Raw genomic sequence first — 15,683 nt, 5'->3', positions numbered from 1 at the left:
TAGTCTGCAAGGCAAGCTGAGGGAAATCTGTGAAGGCAGCCCTAACGCTACTGGGCAGAGAAGGGGAGGTTTGGATGATGTGCACTGGGACGAGGAGATGGTGTTTAGGGATGCATAAGTGAGGCGAGTGCCCCTGGGCGGGGGGCTGGCCTGTACTACTGTGGAAGCATAAGCAGTCAGGACTGACCTTGTATCAGGAGATCCAGTTCAGGCTTGGTACCCTAGAGGGAGGGTTCGGCCTCTAACCTGGGATGCTGCTGTGTGTTTGCCCACGGACGCTTCTCCTTTTTTCCCCAGCATACAAAAGCAGCTGGTAAAAGACAATTAAGAGAAGAACCAGCCAGCTCACCGTGGAGTACTCCAACAAGATATGCCATTTGTGCCTAAGATACGGTTGTGTTTTTATACAGAAATTCTTTGTAGATCTAAATACTATTTTTTTAAAGTTTGTATATACGCTTCAAAAGATTTCTCAGGAAGACAAGAGAGGAATCTCTATACATGTATATTCAGGCCTGCTTATATATTGAATTGTTAAAAGCATCTGCAGATCATGAAAAAACCAGTTTAAATGGGGTGGAGTTAAAGTTCCAGGTAAGTCCCAGAGCAAACATTGTAGAAGCAGCCTTTGACACAGTTGCCTTGATCTTTTACCTCCCAGACAGTAACTGGAGGCCAAGTTATTATGGGGTTTCATATCCCCTTTCGTTCACCTTACCATGAGTGACCATAGTTCAAACCATTGGAAATTTATATTAAAGAATGTTTCCCTAAATTACAAAGTGCAATTAACCACGGATTTAGAGTTTTATTTTTGTTAAAACTTGAACAAAAAGTGGACTGTCACATTTCTGACACTGGAGGCCTTGGAGGGCTGCTGGCCAGCAGGAGCGTCTGCCTGGGGCCAGTGGCTTCTATATTTTAATAGAGATTTTGTTTAATATCTACAAGAACTAGACTCCCACATACGGACCGGGAGACTTGTGGGCATATTGTTTTTGAGGTTCAATGTATGTTCAATGGAACTTTGATGGAAATGTGAGCTGTATACTCTGTACTTTGTGTTGCAGGATGGGGGACGTCAAGGGGGTACTGGGGAAAGCTAAAAATGAACAGATTTTCAATAGGTTTCCCATGTTTTTTTCCTACATTTGCTTCTTTTTGTCCCCCTTCTCTACTTTTCAAGGATGGTGTTTAAAAAAAATTAATGCACATTTAAAAGTTACATAGGCCGGAATATGTTTTATGCCTCTCAGTAGAACACATTACCGCGCATGGGAACAATGCCAAATCCTCCCTGTGTTCCAGCCGGGGCGGGAGAGCAGGAGTCGCAGTGCGAGGGGCTGTTACGCCTCCAGCAGCAGAGCCACGCCTGCCAGGACCCATTTGGCCGTCTTCTCTTTGCTCTTCAACCTGAAGGTCCAGACATAGTTGGGGCCCCTTGTTTTGGTTTTGTACACAGGGCACTCATAGGTGTGTGTAGTTTCCTGTCTGTCCACGGGTATGGCTTTTGCAAAGATGACTGGCATTGTAGACCTTAACTCCTTGAGGCGGGCGTCCACGATGGTTCCTGACTGGCTGTCCCACCTGGCACCTACGACGAAAACACGGGTTACAACCGTGCTACATGTTAGTACTGACCCTCTAATTGTTGTAGGCAATAAACGTTCCGGTTTTATCACCTTACTGCTTGTCAGTGGCTTTCTTCGTGAGCTGGCCCATGACTGAGATGGGAGGGAGGTTAAGGCACCTCACGACCCAGGGGCCGTGCGTGCACTGTGAGCATAGACTCTTGCTCTGGTGCTAACCCCTGAGCTCACCTGTGAAAAGCTAAATAATCTGAATTCAGAAGGTGTAAAATTTACATGAAAACAGATTCCACAAGAATCCAGTTTGTCCTTCCTTTAAAAAAAATTTTTTTTTTGCATATTTATGAACTATATAAGAAGTCTTCAATTCACCACATGCCCTCCCCACTGCACCTTCTTTTTTTAGTTCAGGTCACTTCTTTATACCACACTTGTTTATACCACCTACCCTGCCTTTAAACATCTGAACTTGTGGCATGTGCTTTAAAATGAAAAGGAGCATCTTGGCAGAGACTTGGAAAACATTTCTCCAAGTGCCCTTTAAGATAACAGGAAATGTTCTGCAAGATAAACGCATGGATGAATAAATTTGGAAAATAATGCATCTTCTACCCCTGTCCCTACAGATTCACAGTATGCATTGGCATCTTAAAGGCTTAGAGAAGTCTGGTATTTTACTGTAAGAGTGATGCTACTGACAGGTTTTGAAAAGAAAAAGAAATTTTGCATTGATTAAAAAAGTATTGAATATATTCAGTAGAGGTCTTCAAGTGATAGCCATTGCCTTAAAAGTTGGCTCACATTAGACACACATCCTAGCATTTAAAGTGTTTGAAAGCCAGAAATGAGGTAAGCCAGAAATGAGGTAAATAACCACTAGTGTGAGTGCGTGCTGAGAAATGGAATAAACAAAGGACAAATACCAACTTGAAGCTGAGAAAGGTTCTAAATGTGATAACCCTGCATGCATCCCTGGGGCGTCTTACCTTCCATGAGGAGCCCATGGAGGTACGCGCCTTCCCTGGGAGGGTGCCCATAATCCTCCTTCGTTTTTTTGGTAACATCAACAGTCAAGCACATTTTATCCAGTGGCCACTCATTTTTTCGAGCCATAGTCTGCATGATTGCTTTGGGAGGCGGAGGGACAGGAATTGAGTAGGGTAGAGCCATGCACATAAGGGTCCCAGGAGCCACCCCAAAACCAAGGATCTACCTGAGGTGTAGTTTGGTTCCCTAGGGTGTTGGGCATTTCCATGTGGCTGCACTAGAGCAGGGGTGGCAAACGAAGGCCTGCAGGACCACCTCCCTGCTTTTGTGGATGGAGTTTTACTTGAACAGCCATACCCATTTGGCTTGTCTTGTTTGCATTTGCTCTACCATGCCAGAGGGAAACCGAAAGACTGCCAGCCCAAGATGGAAAATGTTTACTGGGGTGAACCACATCCCGCCTCACTTGGCTGCTCTTGTCCTGCCTGGCATTTTATTTCCTCTGTAGTGGCCCCTGCATGAAGACTGATCAGCAGGGCAGGGGGAGTGGCTCAGGTGAAGCGAGCCTGGGGTTCTGCTAGGGGCATGGCTCTGTCAGCATCAGCCCTTACCAGTTAAGAAGGACTGAGGGTTGAAGAAGCCAGAAAGCCACACCACAGCCGGAAGGGTAAGGTCTTGTGTCCAGGTATCCAGTTCCCGACATCGCAAGAGGAGGTCATTAAACCTGGTGAGTAGAAGGTGGGAAGAAACAAACTTGCTTTTCGGTAATAAAGTTTTTCAGTAAGAATAATTCCTCAGAGTGGTTGGTAGGGGTGAGGGGTGGTGGTAGAAAGGTCCACAAGTGATAACCAGGGAAATCGTTACCTGATGATTTGCAGAACCCTGACCCTTTAAAGGTCTGGGTTATGTTCCGTTGAGATTTTATATCTTCTGTTGGGGACAAGAACCCCTGGGAAATGCGGAAAATTTGTCTCCATTTATTCAACACTATTTACATCCTCCCAGTGACATGTGGTGACTCTACACAGGTGGTCTGTGTATTAGCCGGACTGACAAATGCCAACATGGAGGTACACAGGGTGCACAGGGACACACAGGAAAGAGCTCCCGCTTGTGTCTAAGGATGGGGAGGGGCAGGCTGCGATAATTGTTACGAGACTAGAGTTGCCAGGAAAGTCAGGGCCAGTATAAGATGTGACAGTAGCCTTACTACACACAATAATTATCTGAAAGTGGGAACCGGAAAGGTTATTAAGGGAACCAACCATCTTCATCCATCATAAGCCTGTGCTTTGAGAACCTGCTGTTTTCACATAGGTTCTCTCATCCTGTTGGCACAACAATTATGCAAAGTAGGAAGTATCTAAAATTCACCTATGAGGAAGCCAGCTCACAGAGGCTAAGGAAAAATCAACTTCTTCCTTAAAATTAGGAGGTATATGAAATCTTGAAATGTAGGTTTAAGGGCTGCTAAACAGTGGGGAAATGGAGCCAGGGGTAGGATATGGAGCACAGAGAGACAAGCCCAGGGTAAAAGGCAGCAAAACAGTTCTCCAGGGTGAAGGCCACACCGGCCCGCACTGACATCTCCGGGGACCTGGTTTGGTTCAGAGCTGCCAAGGAAGCAGGGCTGAATGAGGAATCATCCTGACAGACCACCACCTGGAGGAGATGTCTGCCTGAAATTGGGCTGTGAAGGAGGAAAGGCTTAGATGTTTACGTTTAAACTTGGGTCACAAGGAAAATTCCTGCCAGCTTAGAACATGGTCCTGGGCCCTGCCCCATAGTAAATTCTTTCAAATAGCTGGTTTTAGGGAAGACGTATTTGAGGATAGATGCCACGAAGAAGAAAGGCAAGGAACAGGAAAAGCAAGGGTAGAAAAGAGACTTTCTAATCTCAAAATGTTACCGCAAGAGGATGAACACTGCAGCAACAAGTTTTTCTAAAAATGAAGTGAGTGATTGTATTACAAGATGATCAGCTAAATTGATTAGGTAAGAAAAAGTGAGGAAATTAAGTTGGGAAAATGCCAGAAAAGACAATTATAGGAATGAAAGCGAAAAGTGAAGCAGCATAAGGCAGAATAACAAGGAAAGCAAAGTGAAATGGGAATAAGGGGGTAAAGAGTTGGGGTAAAAAGATGCACGCTGAAGTGAAGCAGGACACAGTTACTCATACAATTCTAGGTAACCTGAGTTTTCCTGTCACGAATCTGAATCATGATCAGGGACATACGTTGCAAGAAAATGTGACATAATCAATACTAAGATATATCTTAATCCCCTGGACAGCTAGGAAAAAACATGAAGTCTTATTATAATGGGAAAAAGTTATGTTCACTTCAGACACCTGCACAGCAGCATTTGATCAGAGAATAGAACAATGCCTACAAAGTCCTCTCACAACGAATGGGCTAAGTTATTTTTGTAACCAGCCAAACTGTTATTTGAGTACAAAGACAACTGGTAATATGGCATGAAAAACCACCCACAAACCCAATAAATAGGAAGGTAGAGAACCCCCAAAATAAAAATAACAGGAATCTGAAATCAAGACTTCTTAAATACATATGTTTAAACTTAAGAAAAAGAGTGACAGACATAAAAACGATTACAAGATTAGGTCAAGTACGTTCCCCTCCTTTCAAAATATGAAATTATAAATTGATTTTGGACAGTGAACTTTTTAAAGGTCGGGAGAAGCAGTAGACGAGAATAGGGGACAATTGAAGATATAATGAAGATCAGCCAGAATTGACAAACTCAGCCAGAACACACAGAGGGAGACACAGATCTGACACGTGAGAGTTCAGGCAGATGAAGAGAATGGGGAGGGCACTATTTGGAGCAATAAGGGCTAAGAATTTTACAAGGTGGAAACAACTGTGGGCTCATATTTATAACAGCACACAGTACCAGGTAAGAAAAGACCACACGTCAAGGTTCTACCTTCTGACTAGGATGGATTTTTTCATTTTATGATGTATTATTAATAAACTATTAATTTGTTTAAAAAAAAAGAAAGAAAAGACCACACATCTAAATACAGCAGTAAAAATTACAGAACACCAATACCTGAAGGGTCAAGAGAAAAGTCTTAAAAACCTCCCAGAGAGAATAACTTATTTGTGACAGAACGACAGGTATCTATTATAGACAGACTCACCAGCCATAATAAATGCCAGAAGACGATGCAGTTATAACACTGAAATTTCGAAAGAAAATAATTGTATCTAGAGTTCAACATACAGGTAAACTATTAATCATGAGTGACAGGGCAGTAAAGAGAATTCAGACAGACAGAATACCATCTACTCCCCACCACAAACACTGAAAGCCTGCAGTATACTTCAATCCTTTAGCGCAGTGAAGAGGGGACCCAGGACAAAGGAGCCCTGGGTGAGATGCCCAAAGCAGCTACGCTGCTGCTGCTCTCTTACTGTTTCAGTGACAAGGACTGGCACTTTCGCCTTCTACAACTGAAGGTTCCAGAGGAAGTCTACCTCAAGTCAACTTGATTCAGCAGCTCAGAGAACCTCAAGCCCAGTTTCTTTCCTTTCCTCTTTGTCTTTTTCACTGCTGACTACATGGCCCCAATACCGCTGCTACATAGTCTCTGAATTTACACCAACTGGAAAGGGGCTCACTTTTATTTTAGGGATAAAAATAAATAGGACCCTGTGCCAAAGTTGTAAAAGATGAGAAAGAAAGAAAAGAAAGATACAACAGAAATACATAAGTTTTGCAAACATGATCCCTCAGGGAACATCCCTTTGGTGGCTATAAGCCAGCAGGGCAATTCTTACCATGTCTATGGCTGATGGCATGGTCTCTGTATATAATCTTTGTGGTGAGAAAAAAAAAACATGTGGCTGAGCTTTAAAATAAGTCATCTGACATAATTTTTGAATGTGCATAGTAGCTGAACTATGACAACGCTCTACAGGTGACACAGGTAAAATAAATTATAATGTTATATACTTTTAACATTTTACTGAATGACCTTTATTTCACTATATATCACTATCACTATGTATCTATATCTATATATATCACTATAGTTTTATACCTATCACTGTAGTTTTATAACTGCATTTTTCTCAAACATACATCAGATTCACCATAGGCCATCTTTGCAAATGACCCTGACAAAGCATCCTAAAAAGATTCCCAAGGGACAGTCTGTCAACAGCAAAAATACGTCTTGAGAGGTCTTTTTGTCTTGAAATTATAGAATCTCATGACAAAAGTTTAAATGGTTTTACTTATATTTGTCATGTATACAAATTACTTATCTATAAATCACTTATATAAAGGAATTCATTCTTGGATTGTCTTGGGAGAAACGAAATCTGTTTCAGTTGTCTGTTAAGTGGAGATATTAACACCAGTTCTCCCTAAGTCATTTGGGTGAGGAGAGCTTATCTGGAAGAAAAAAAAGCAACAATGAACAAAGAGATCTGTATGTGCTATTAAGCACAAATAATTGCAACTATAAACAAAACAAAAATGCTGTGGTTTAGAATGAAGTTGTAGTACAACTCCACATCAGGAGGAGGTGAAAATGTCTAAAAGCAAAAGTACTGACTTTACATTGTGGTAGAAATATCAAAAGTGTTTATGGTACAATATCAAGAGTCTTTAGGAACTGTGCAGGGATAAACACGGGACAAAAGAAAACTATTAAACCGACAGAAATCAGAAAAGTTTAGAGAAGCAGCAGCTAAGAAGAATATAGAAATTAGGAAGCACAAAAATAAGATGGTGGAAATAAGTCTAAAGATATCATTATCATAAAATGTAAGTGTAAATATGAATTCTTTAATTTTGATTGGAAGTATAAAATCTGGTTTTAGGTATTCATAGTATTAACAGAAATCCAGCGGGAGGCTTTGCTCTTCCCTGTTGCAATGCTTTGCTGCCATCTGTGGCGTTCCCACAGGGCACCTTCTGCTGTGTTTGCACACCCCCCACAGCAGACACCGGGGTGCCTGGGGGGCAGTTCCAACAAGCAGTTGTTTGGAATTCTTACGGGACCTTCCAGTTTAAGGATCAGAGTAGCATTCTGGTTCATGCAAGAAAAGCTTCGGAAAGTGAAGATAAAGAATGTCCACGTGGAAGAGCCGAGGGACAACTTCCTGTGCTGACTACCAAGACCGAGCTGTGGTTGGAGACAACACTGAACTTCAGGGAGCTGTGAACTCCTGTCCCTAGCTCTGCGGCATATCCCTTCAGTCACACCCACGCATTGAAGGCAGTCTGATTTACTACATACCATTTTAAAAGTTCACTATAAATGGCATTAGCAATCACTGGCTTCTAAAATAAGGGTATAAGATGACGTGAGGGTAAACTTAAGGGTGCCTCCTGCAGCCATTTAAATCCTAACAACTTGGCCCTTCCATGCAGGGGGCACGGGTTCGATCCCTGGTCTGGGAACTAAGATCCCACGTGCCGTGTGGTGTGGCCAAAAGAAAAAAAAAATCCTGACAACTCAATAAGAGAATTCTTTTATCCACATTTTTCAGATGATAAACTGAAACACAGAGGTCAGGTGCTTTGTCCAAGATCAGATAGCTACTCAGAAGCAGAATTCAAATCTTGCTCTGACCCTCACTTTTAATTGACTTTTGCCTTTGAAGCAACCCACCAAGGAAACTCAAGTGAAACTGGTGGTAGTTTACACAGTTACAGTTGAATACAGTCACAAAACACAATCTTCATAGTTCCTACGAGGCATAATTCAGAACACCAAACCCGCATGGAGGCTGGCAAAAGCCAGCAGGAGCGGGCATGGGGCGCTCACCACTGGGCTAGGCCGTAGGTAGACGGATAGGCCAGTTTGCTCCAACTTTCTGGGACTGCATCGTAACTCAACGCAGACTGCTGGGCTTCCATATCAGGAGACAGCGTCAGCTCCCCCTTGCCGGGAGGAAAAAGGCCACATAGTGAATATCTTTCAGTGTGATGAAGGCTGCTCTAGTCCCACTTTTAAACTTACCTTCAATCCAAGGTCTAATTGTTGAAGTGACACAAGGATTTCCCGAAGGAGAATATTCATCCTCTCACATTCTTGGAAGCAAACCAGGATATAGGGGCTTCTGTTGGGATTTTTTTGCATTATCTCTGCCATGTTGAACTCTTCTGGAAGTTTCTCCAAAATGTCATCCAAGACATTCTTAACCTTAAATCATTAGTAAGCACAAAGATTTAGCTCCTTTCTATTTCATTTTTGGTCACAGTTACTACATAGCCTCTACTTTTTAAAGTCTAAGAATATATCACACAATTCCTAAAGACGCTTGCTAAGAAGTTTAAAGATGCTTACTAACTCCCAGGAGGTGGGCAGAGCGGCACTGCCAGCTCCCTCGGCTCCCTCTCAATCTGTGCAGCCCCCTCCCCTCCTCGACATCTTGCAGTCTAGTCAGGGAAGTGCTGCTATTTCTTTATTTACTGTTAGCATTTAGGGAACATAAGACCTCTCATCGACTACATTTCATTTGTTTGTAAAGACATGATCAGAGGATGGAGAACCCCAATATTTGGGTAGTACATTTTGCAATCTACTGCTTTAAAAAAGTTATTTGAAAAGTCATATGAACCAAGATGCTCTTTAAATGTGAGTTAATTCTGGTGACTCTGCGATGCTGCCCTTGCACCTGGCACATCCTAAAAATTGGGGGGCAATTTGGATCAATATTTTCAACAACAAGGAAGCCTCTGTCTTCTGTAGCTGTTGCCCTAAAGAAATAAAAGATTTATTCACTTTAGAAGTGCATATGTTGTACCATAATGTTTATTGCAGCACTCTTTACAATAGCCAGGACATGGAAGCAACCTAAATGCCCATCAACAAATGAATGGATACAGAAGATGTGGCATATATATACAATGGAATATTACTCAGCTATAAAAAGGGATGAGATGGAGCTATATGTAATGAGGTGGATAGAACTACAATCTGTCATACAGAGTGAAGTAAGTCAGAAAGAGAAGGACAAATATTGTATGCTAACTCACATATACGGAATCTAAAAATGGTACTGATGAACTCAGTGACAAGAACAGGGAAGCAGATACAGAGAATGGACTGGAGAACTCGAGGTATGGGAGGGGGCGGGGGGTGAAGGGGAAACTGAGAAGAAGCGGGAGAGTAGCACAGACATATATATACTACCAAGTGTAAAATAGTCAGTGGGAAGTTGCTGTATAACAAAGGGAGTCCAACTCGAGGATGGAAGATGCCTTAGAGGACTGGGGCAGGGAGGGTGGGGGGGAATCGGGGGGGGGGCGTCAAGGAAGGGAGGGAATATGGGGATATGTGTATAAAAACAGTTGATTGAACCTGGTGTACCCCCAAAAAAATAAAATAATTAAAAAAAAAAAAAAAAAAAAAAAAAAAAAGAAGTGCATATGTACATAGTACTCCAACATGGCTATTTATTCTAACAATGCAGTTTTACAGAGCAGGGAAAACCAACAAATACCGAAAAAGGACAAAAGATTGAGAGATATTGCCTGTCTTCAGCCTCAGGCAGCTTTCCCTCTTTCCTTTATTTCTCGGATTATTGCCTGTGGCTCTGATGTGATGCTTGCAAATTGGCTTAGCACCCTGGCAGGTCATTTGTCAGATCCTGAAACCTTGAGCTTATTTACAGCAGCAGTAGAGAGTATGAAACACACAGTGCAGTAGAGAAGTTAGGTCAAAGAAAGGCTTTGGGACTCAGCTAGAAGCTGGTTTCCTTCAGTGACCCTTTCTAGCTGTCTGGCCTTGGCAAGTCACCTAAGCTTATCTCTGAAATAGAGATCCTGATGCTACTCAGAGCTATTGAGGATTAAATGGTATATTTGTACAGCACTTTCTGTAAGTGCCTAGTATATAAACACCCAGTAGATGGCCGTTGGTACAATCAGTCTGCTTGTAGGAGATGCTGAGGCATCTTTACCTCATTTGCTTTGCATTTTCTGGTTTAATGATCAGCTTCCTTATTGGAAAGATCGAAGCCCCAGAACTAGATGAAGACCTCATCCACCTCTCTGCTTCTATTAACACTATACATCTTCCCAAATGGACGCATTTTTTCCTTCATTCATCTTCTTTTTAAAAATCTAACATCATGTAGGGAAGATGTTAGTACATAGGATAAAACAACATATATCCATACATCCAAACAATATACATGCTGCAACAAATTCTAAAGCTTCTAAATTACAAACAAGTGTCTCAATGAATGGCCTTATTTCAAGAAATAATTGAAAAACGTCAAGAAATAACATGGCAAGTTCCTGGGACATCACTATAATTAGACCTGGTGTTTGTGTTCCCACAAACTGAATCCTTGATTGATAATTTTGAGAGAAACAGAGGTTAATTTATTGGGGGAAAAATAAACTACTCAGGTTTTAAATTAATGAGAAATAAGATTTTAATCTAAAGGTAAAAAAAATTATTTGATGGCCATTTCTCATCCCCATCATTCTACAGCAATAAATACCTTTGAAAGAATGATAATGCCAATCTCCCAAGAAAAAGTGGAAAAAGACACTGTAACAAAAATGACAAAGCCAAAAACACACTGAATGAAAGGCAAGCTACACATGAGAAGAAATTTGCAATACATATGCCTAACAAAAGACACACATCTAGAATAAAGAGTTCATACAAATCAGTAAGAAAATAATTGACAACCAAATTAGAAATTGGGCAAGCAAGTGGAACGGGTACTTCACATGAAAATATATCCAAATGGCCGTAAGCACATGAAAAAAGAATGCTGAGTATTATTCCTTAACTGAGGCATGCAAAGTTAAAACCACAATGAAATATTATCATTCCTTACAATACCTCAAGGAGCAGGGGCAACTAGAACTCATATACGCTGCAGGTGTATGAGTTTGGAAACCACTTTGGAAAACCATTTGGGAGTATCTGCTAAAGCTGAACATTATACCCTTTAATCCAACAATTCCATTTCCAGGTATAAAGGAATTAGTATTATGAGCAGATACCTTTGGGAGTTAACTTTGTCTCTTGACAAAAGGTTACACCAGAACGTTCATGGCTGTGATATTCATAATAATGAAAAACTAGAAACAACCCAAACACCCATCCCCCATAGAAGGAATAAATAATTATATCTTCCTATAATAGAATACTAAACAAAAATGAACCACTGGTCCATGCAGTGACATGGATGAATCTCACAAATATAACACGGTACATCCTTTACGACCGCATGTATTTCAAGTTTAAACACTGGGAAAGCTAATCTATCTAACCTATGGTGACAGAGGTAAGGAGAGTGCATACCTTTAGCCTAGGGTGGAGAGTGTATTAATCAGTAAGGGGCAGGAGTTTCCTTCTGGAGTGTTGGAAATGTTCTGTATTTTGATCCAGGGAGTGGTTATGTGTACACAAAGGTAAGCTTCATTAACTGTGCACTTAGGATTAGTATACTTTACTGTATATACAATATACCTCAGTAGAAAAGAAAGACAGACCCTCTACCTTATCTTCTGTGGACTGTCCCAGCTCTTCACTGGTGAGTGCATTCCTGGGCTGCATCTCCAGCAAAGTTCTGAAGAGCGTGTTGGATGTGACCGTCAGGAATTCTATTTCAGCATTTGGGTGAAGGCCATAGAGCGCTGGGCTTTCTGGAGGAAGCATCTCTTCTATGTACTGGTGGTAGCCTGAATAATCCAGATTGGGTGGAGCCGCAAACCCTGGTGCCAGCATCAGTTCATCATCAAGCTTCAGCCACAAAGGAAAAGCCAGTTATTCCAAACCTAAGTGGACATCAATCTTCACTTCCTAAACACCTTGAGAACACTGGTAAGATGGTCCCAGCACAATTCTGGATAGATAGTGGGCTCTGTGAAATATCTCATGACCCTCTGTAATCAATCACCCTGCTCTGTGTATGGTACCAGGCTGACCTCTGGGGCGGAGTCCAAGGAATACTCATGAATCCTGCCCCTAAGAAGACTTAGTTTGTTGTTTGCTTGGGGTAACACGATACATACACACAAAGGGAATGGACAGGTCCTGAACCACTTACTGTGTACTGGTCACCCTGTTACATGCTTCAAGTCTGTCTCAAACATCCCCATTTTGCAGAAAGAACTTGAGACTCAGAGTAACTTGCCCCGGTATTTGAGTTTAATCTTAATTCTGAACTCATTTTAGTATGACTTAATAGTACTTTTCAAACTATTTTATATATTATACATGTGAATTTGGTAAACGCATAATTATATGTGCATATCTTAAAAAAGAGACGAATGAGTGTGTGTAACGAACATGTTATAGGGCAGTATACATTAAGAGTCAAATCAATGCTACCTGCCCATGGCTTTGAGTGTCTCAGGGCAGAGTCTGTGTAGCTCATCTCAAGATCCGTAGACTCTGGGGCACTTGCTAAGCACACACTGGTGCTCAATCCATAGCTGCCTAATAAATGAGTGGGTGGAGTTATCAGGCATTACTCACACCCATCCACTTCATTCAGGCCGGGGAGAAGGGTAGACGTTCCCCCTGGAAGAAGGTTCTCAGGCAAGGCAATGCCAGCAGCAATACCAGAACTTCTAAATGTTAGAATGCAGTGCTCCAAAATGTAACAAAAGAATGTATGGGCCTCAGTCTCTGACCACCTATAAGCAGAGTCAAACAAGTGCTTATACTTTTCTAGTTAACTCAGTATAATCTCAGATTTTTTCTGCTGATTGTTCCTTACTTCCCAGGGGACCATTACACCTCTGTTTTAATTTTCCTAGCCTCCCTTGCTGTAAATTCTGTCTACATGCACCTAAATGTACAGGGAATGCTAGTTTTTAACAACCATCATCTAATGTAGCTATTTTACGTCTAGAATTTTAAAGTCACATTCTGAAAACGGGGTTTATCTCTGTAATTGTTGCTATTTGGTCCCCTCACTACCACGGGGAGACAAAGTGACTATTCATTAATTCAATCAATCATATGAACTGATCACCTAGTATACCCCAATAAGCCATGGAAGTATAAAAGGTTCACATAACCTAGTTCTTAGGGAACTCACAGTCTAATGGAGACAAAATAAATGCAGTTTTCTACACAATCATGTCATCTGTGAGTAAAGGCAGTTGGTTCCTTCCTTCTCAAACCTGTAATCCCAGATTGCCTAGGGTGCCCATGTCCTTAGGGATGATGCTCAATTGCTCTCCTGAATTCCAAAAGGCACTTTAAATATTAAAGTCAGCATTTCTATTTTTATTTTGTTCCAGGAGAATTTTCAGGTTATCCAGTATTTCATATTGCCAGAAACAGTGACCTTGACCCAATAAATATGAGAAGGAGCAAGGCACACTATCTCACCACCAATATCCATTAGCTTGGCTTGTTTTATTCATTTATTCACATTTTCTATCATTTCATATTTATATATCAAAATAATCAAAATTTAAATTTCACCTGACGTGGTGTGACCAAAACAAAACTGTGAAGGTTTAAACTCGCCATTACTGGGTAGATAAATTAGTCAAAATAAAAAATATAAATACTAAAACCAAAAGTTTGACTACACATATCCAAGCCAAAATTTAGTCCCTACAAACAAGGACTTGATCTTCCCTGTTAGTGCTTACTAGTTAAAAGAAATTTTAAGAACCACAGTTAAACTGTCTTTCAATACAGCCAAAAGTTAAAAACAGTTTCAAGGAAAGAAAGTAACCAAAAAGTGGAACCACTTGGAACTTCCAAAATGTCTGAGGGCTGGACGTTGGTGTGAGTGCATATTCGTATTGGTGGGAGTGCAAATGGTCCACGCTTTCTGGAAAGACAATTAGGCAGTCTGTTTACACATATGTGAAGAGGGCCTTCCCTATGTCGGGCAATGAGTGAAGCAAAGGAAAACAGCAAAGACAAAGGGAAAGGCTAGATTTACAGCCAGACAGATTCGGCTCAGTTCCCATCCTTCAGTGGTGTGGTGGCCTTAAAAAAATGACTGTTTATCTGAGTTTCAATCTCATCAGTAAGATAGGGCTCATAACAGCTACCGAATGATTGTGGCTGTGAGAATTTAATGGCAAAGTATACAAAATAGCGAGGCACATAGCAGCCTTTCACAAATGTTGGTCTTGGTCTTTCCTGTGCCCTAGAAACAGACATGATTATCTCAAGTACACTCTAATATTCCAGAAGGAAAAACAAAACCTGAGACAGTTCTACCATAAGTTCCTACTATGATGTCAAACAAGTAAAGCTTGGTAAGCAAGGCTTAGTTCACACAGAGGCTTGTGTCCTCCTCCTTTAAGAAACCTGTGAAGATGTCAACATATTCAAGGAGCTGTGGGAATCCTGATTTTGAATCCAAGTCTTCTCCCATCCCACTCAAGGGCTTTTATGAAAACCTGCTTCTTGCTGATGGGACCCTACCTCTCTGCACAGTGGCCACCTGTCTTGCCTTTGGTGGAGGGCTGTTTGATAAGGTTATTGTTACACCTCAAAGAATCAGTAGTTCTAAAGTAACATGTCTCCAAAGAAGACACACAAATTACCAACAAGCACAGGAAAAGATGCTCAATATCATTAGTCTTCAGGGAAATGCAAAACAAAACCAACAATGTGATACTTCACACCCACTGTGAGGATGTGGAGAGAACAGAACCCTCATATATTGCCAGTGGGAATATAAACGACGCAGTCACTTTGGAAAACAGTTTGGTGGTTCCTCAAAACATTAAGCATAGAGTTACTATAAGATCCAATAATTTTCTTTCTATGTACATACCCCAAAGAAGGGGAAATGTATGTCCATGCAAACACTTATATATTAATGTTTATAGCAGAATTACTCATAATAGCCCTAAACAATGCAAATATCCATCAACTGATGAACAGCTAAATAAAATGGAGTATATGGATACAATGGAATATTGTTTGGCCCTCAAAAGGAATGAAGTACTGATATGTGAGATAATATGGATGAACCTCGAAAACAAGCTAAGTGAGAGAAGTCGGACACGAAAGGCTAGATGTTGTCTGATTCCACTCATATGAAATGTCCAGAATAGGCAAGTCTATAGAGATGGAAAGTAGATTAGTGGTGGGCTGGGGAGTGGGAGAGGTTG

At 41.2% G+C, this 15,683-nt stretch overlaps 2 protein-coding genes across 7 annotated transcripts in view; one reads left to right on the top strand and one right to left on the bottom strand.

Annotated features, from left to right (window-relative positions):
• Positions 1–572, top strand: part of CDCA7L (cell division cycle associated 7 like) — a 42,069-nt gene extending 41,497 nt beyond the window's left edge. For all 6 annotated transcript variants that reach the window (XM_057731722.1, XM_057731721.1, XM_057731720.1 and 3 more), the window contains one exon: positions 298–572. In XM_057731722.1, the coding sequence (XP_057587705.1) occupies positions 298–328 (31 nt within the window). In that variant the 3' untranslated portion in view covers positions 329–572. The remainder of the gene's footprint in view (positions 1–297) is intronic.
• A 774-nt stretch (positions 573–1,346) lies between these two features.
• Positions 1,347–15,683, bottom strand: part of DNAH11 (dynein axonemal heavy chain 11) — a 315,727-nt gene continuing 301,390 nt past the window's right edge. Inside the window, 6 exon segments of the mRNA XM_057731719.1 lie at positions 1,347–1,594; positions 2,576–2,716; positions 3,188–3,300; positions 8,383–8,498; positions 8,578–8,760; positions 12,085–12,327. Of these exon segments, the coding sequence (XP_057587702.1) occupies positions 1,347–1,594; positions 2,576–2,716; positions 3,188–3,300; positions 8,383–8,498; positions 8,578–8,760; positions 12,085–12,327 (1,044 nt within the window).

Source organism: Hippopotamus amphibius, chromosome 4 (assembly GCF_030028045.1).
Source record: "Hippopotamus amphibius kiboko isolate mHipAmp2 chromosome 4, mHipAmp2.hap2, whole genome shotgun sequence".
Taxonomy (NCBI): domain Eukaryota; kingdom Metazoa; phylum Chordata; class Mammalia; order Artiodactyla; family Hippopotamidae; genus Hippopotamus; species Hippopotamus amphibius.
The sequence above is the reverse complement of the archived record's forward strand: the minus strand, read 5'-3'. Positions and strand labels throughout refer to the sequence as shown.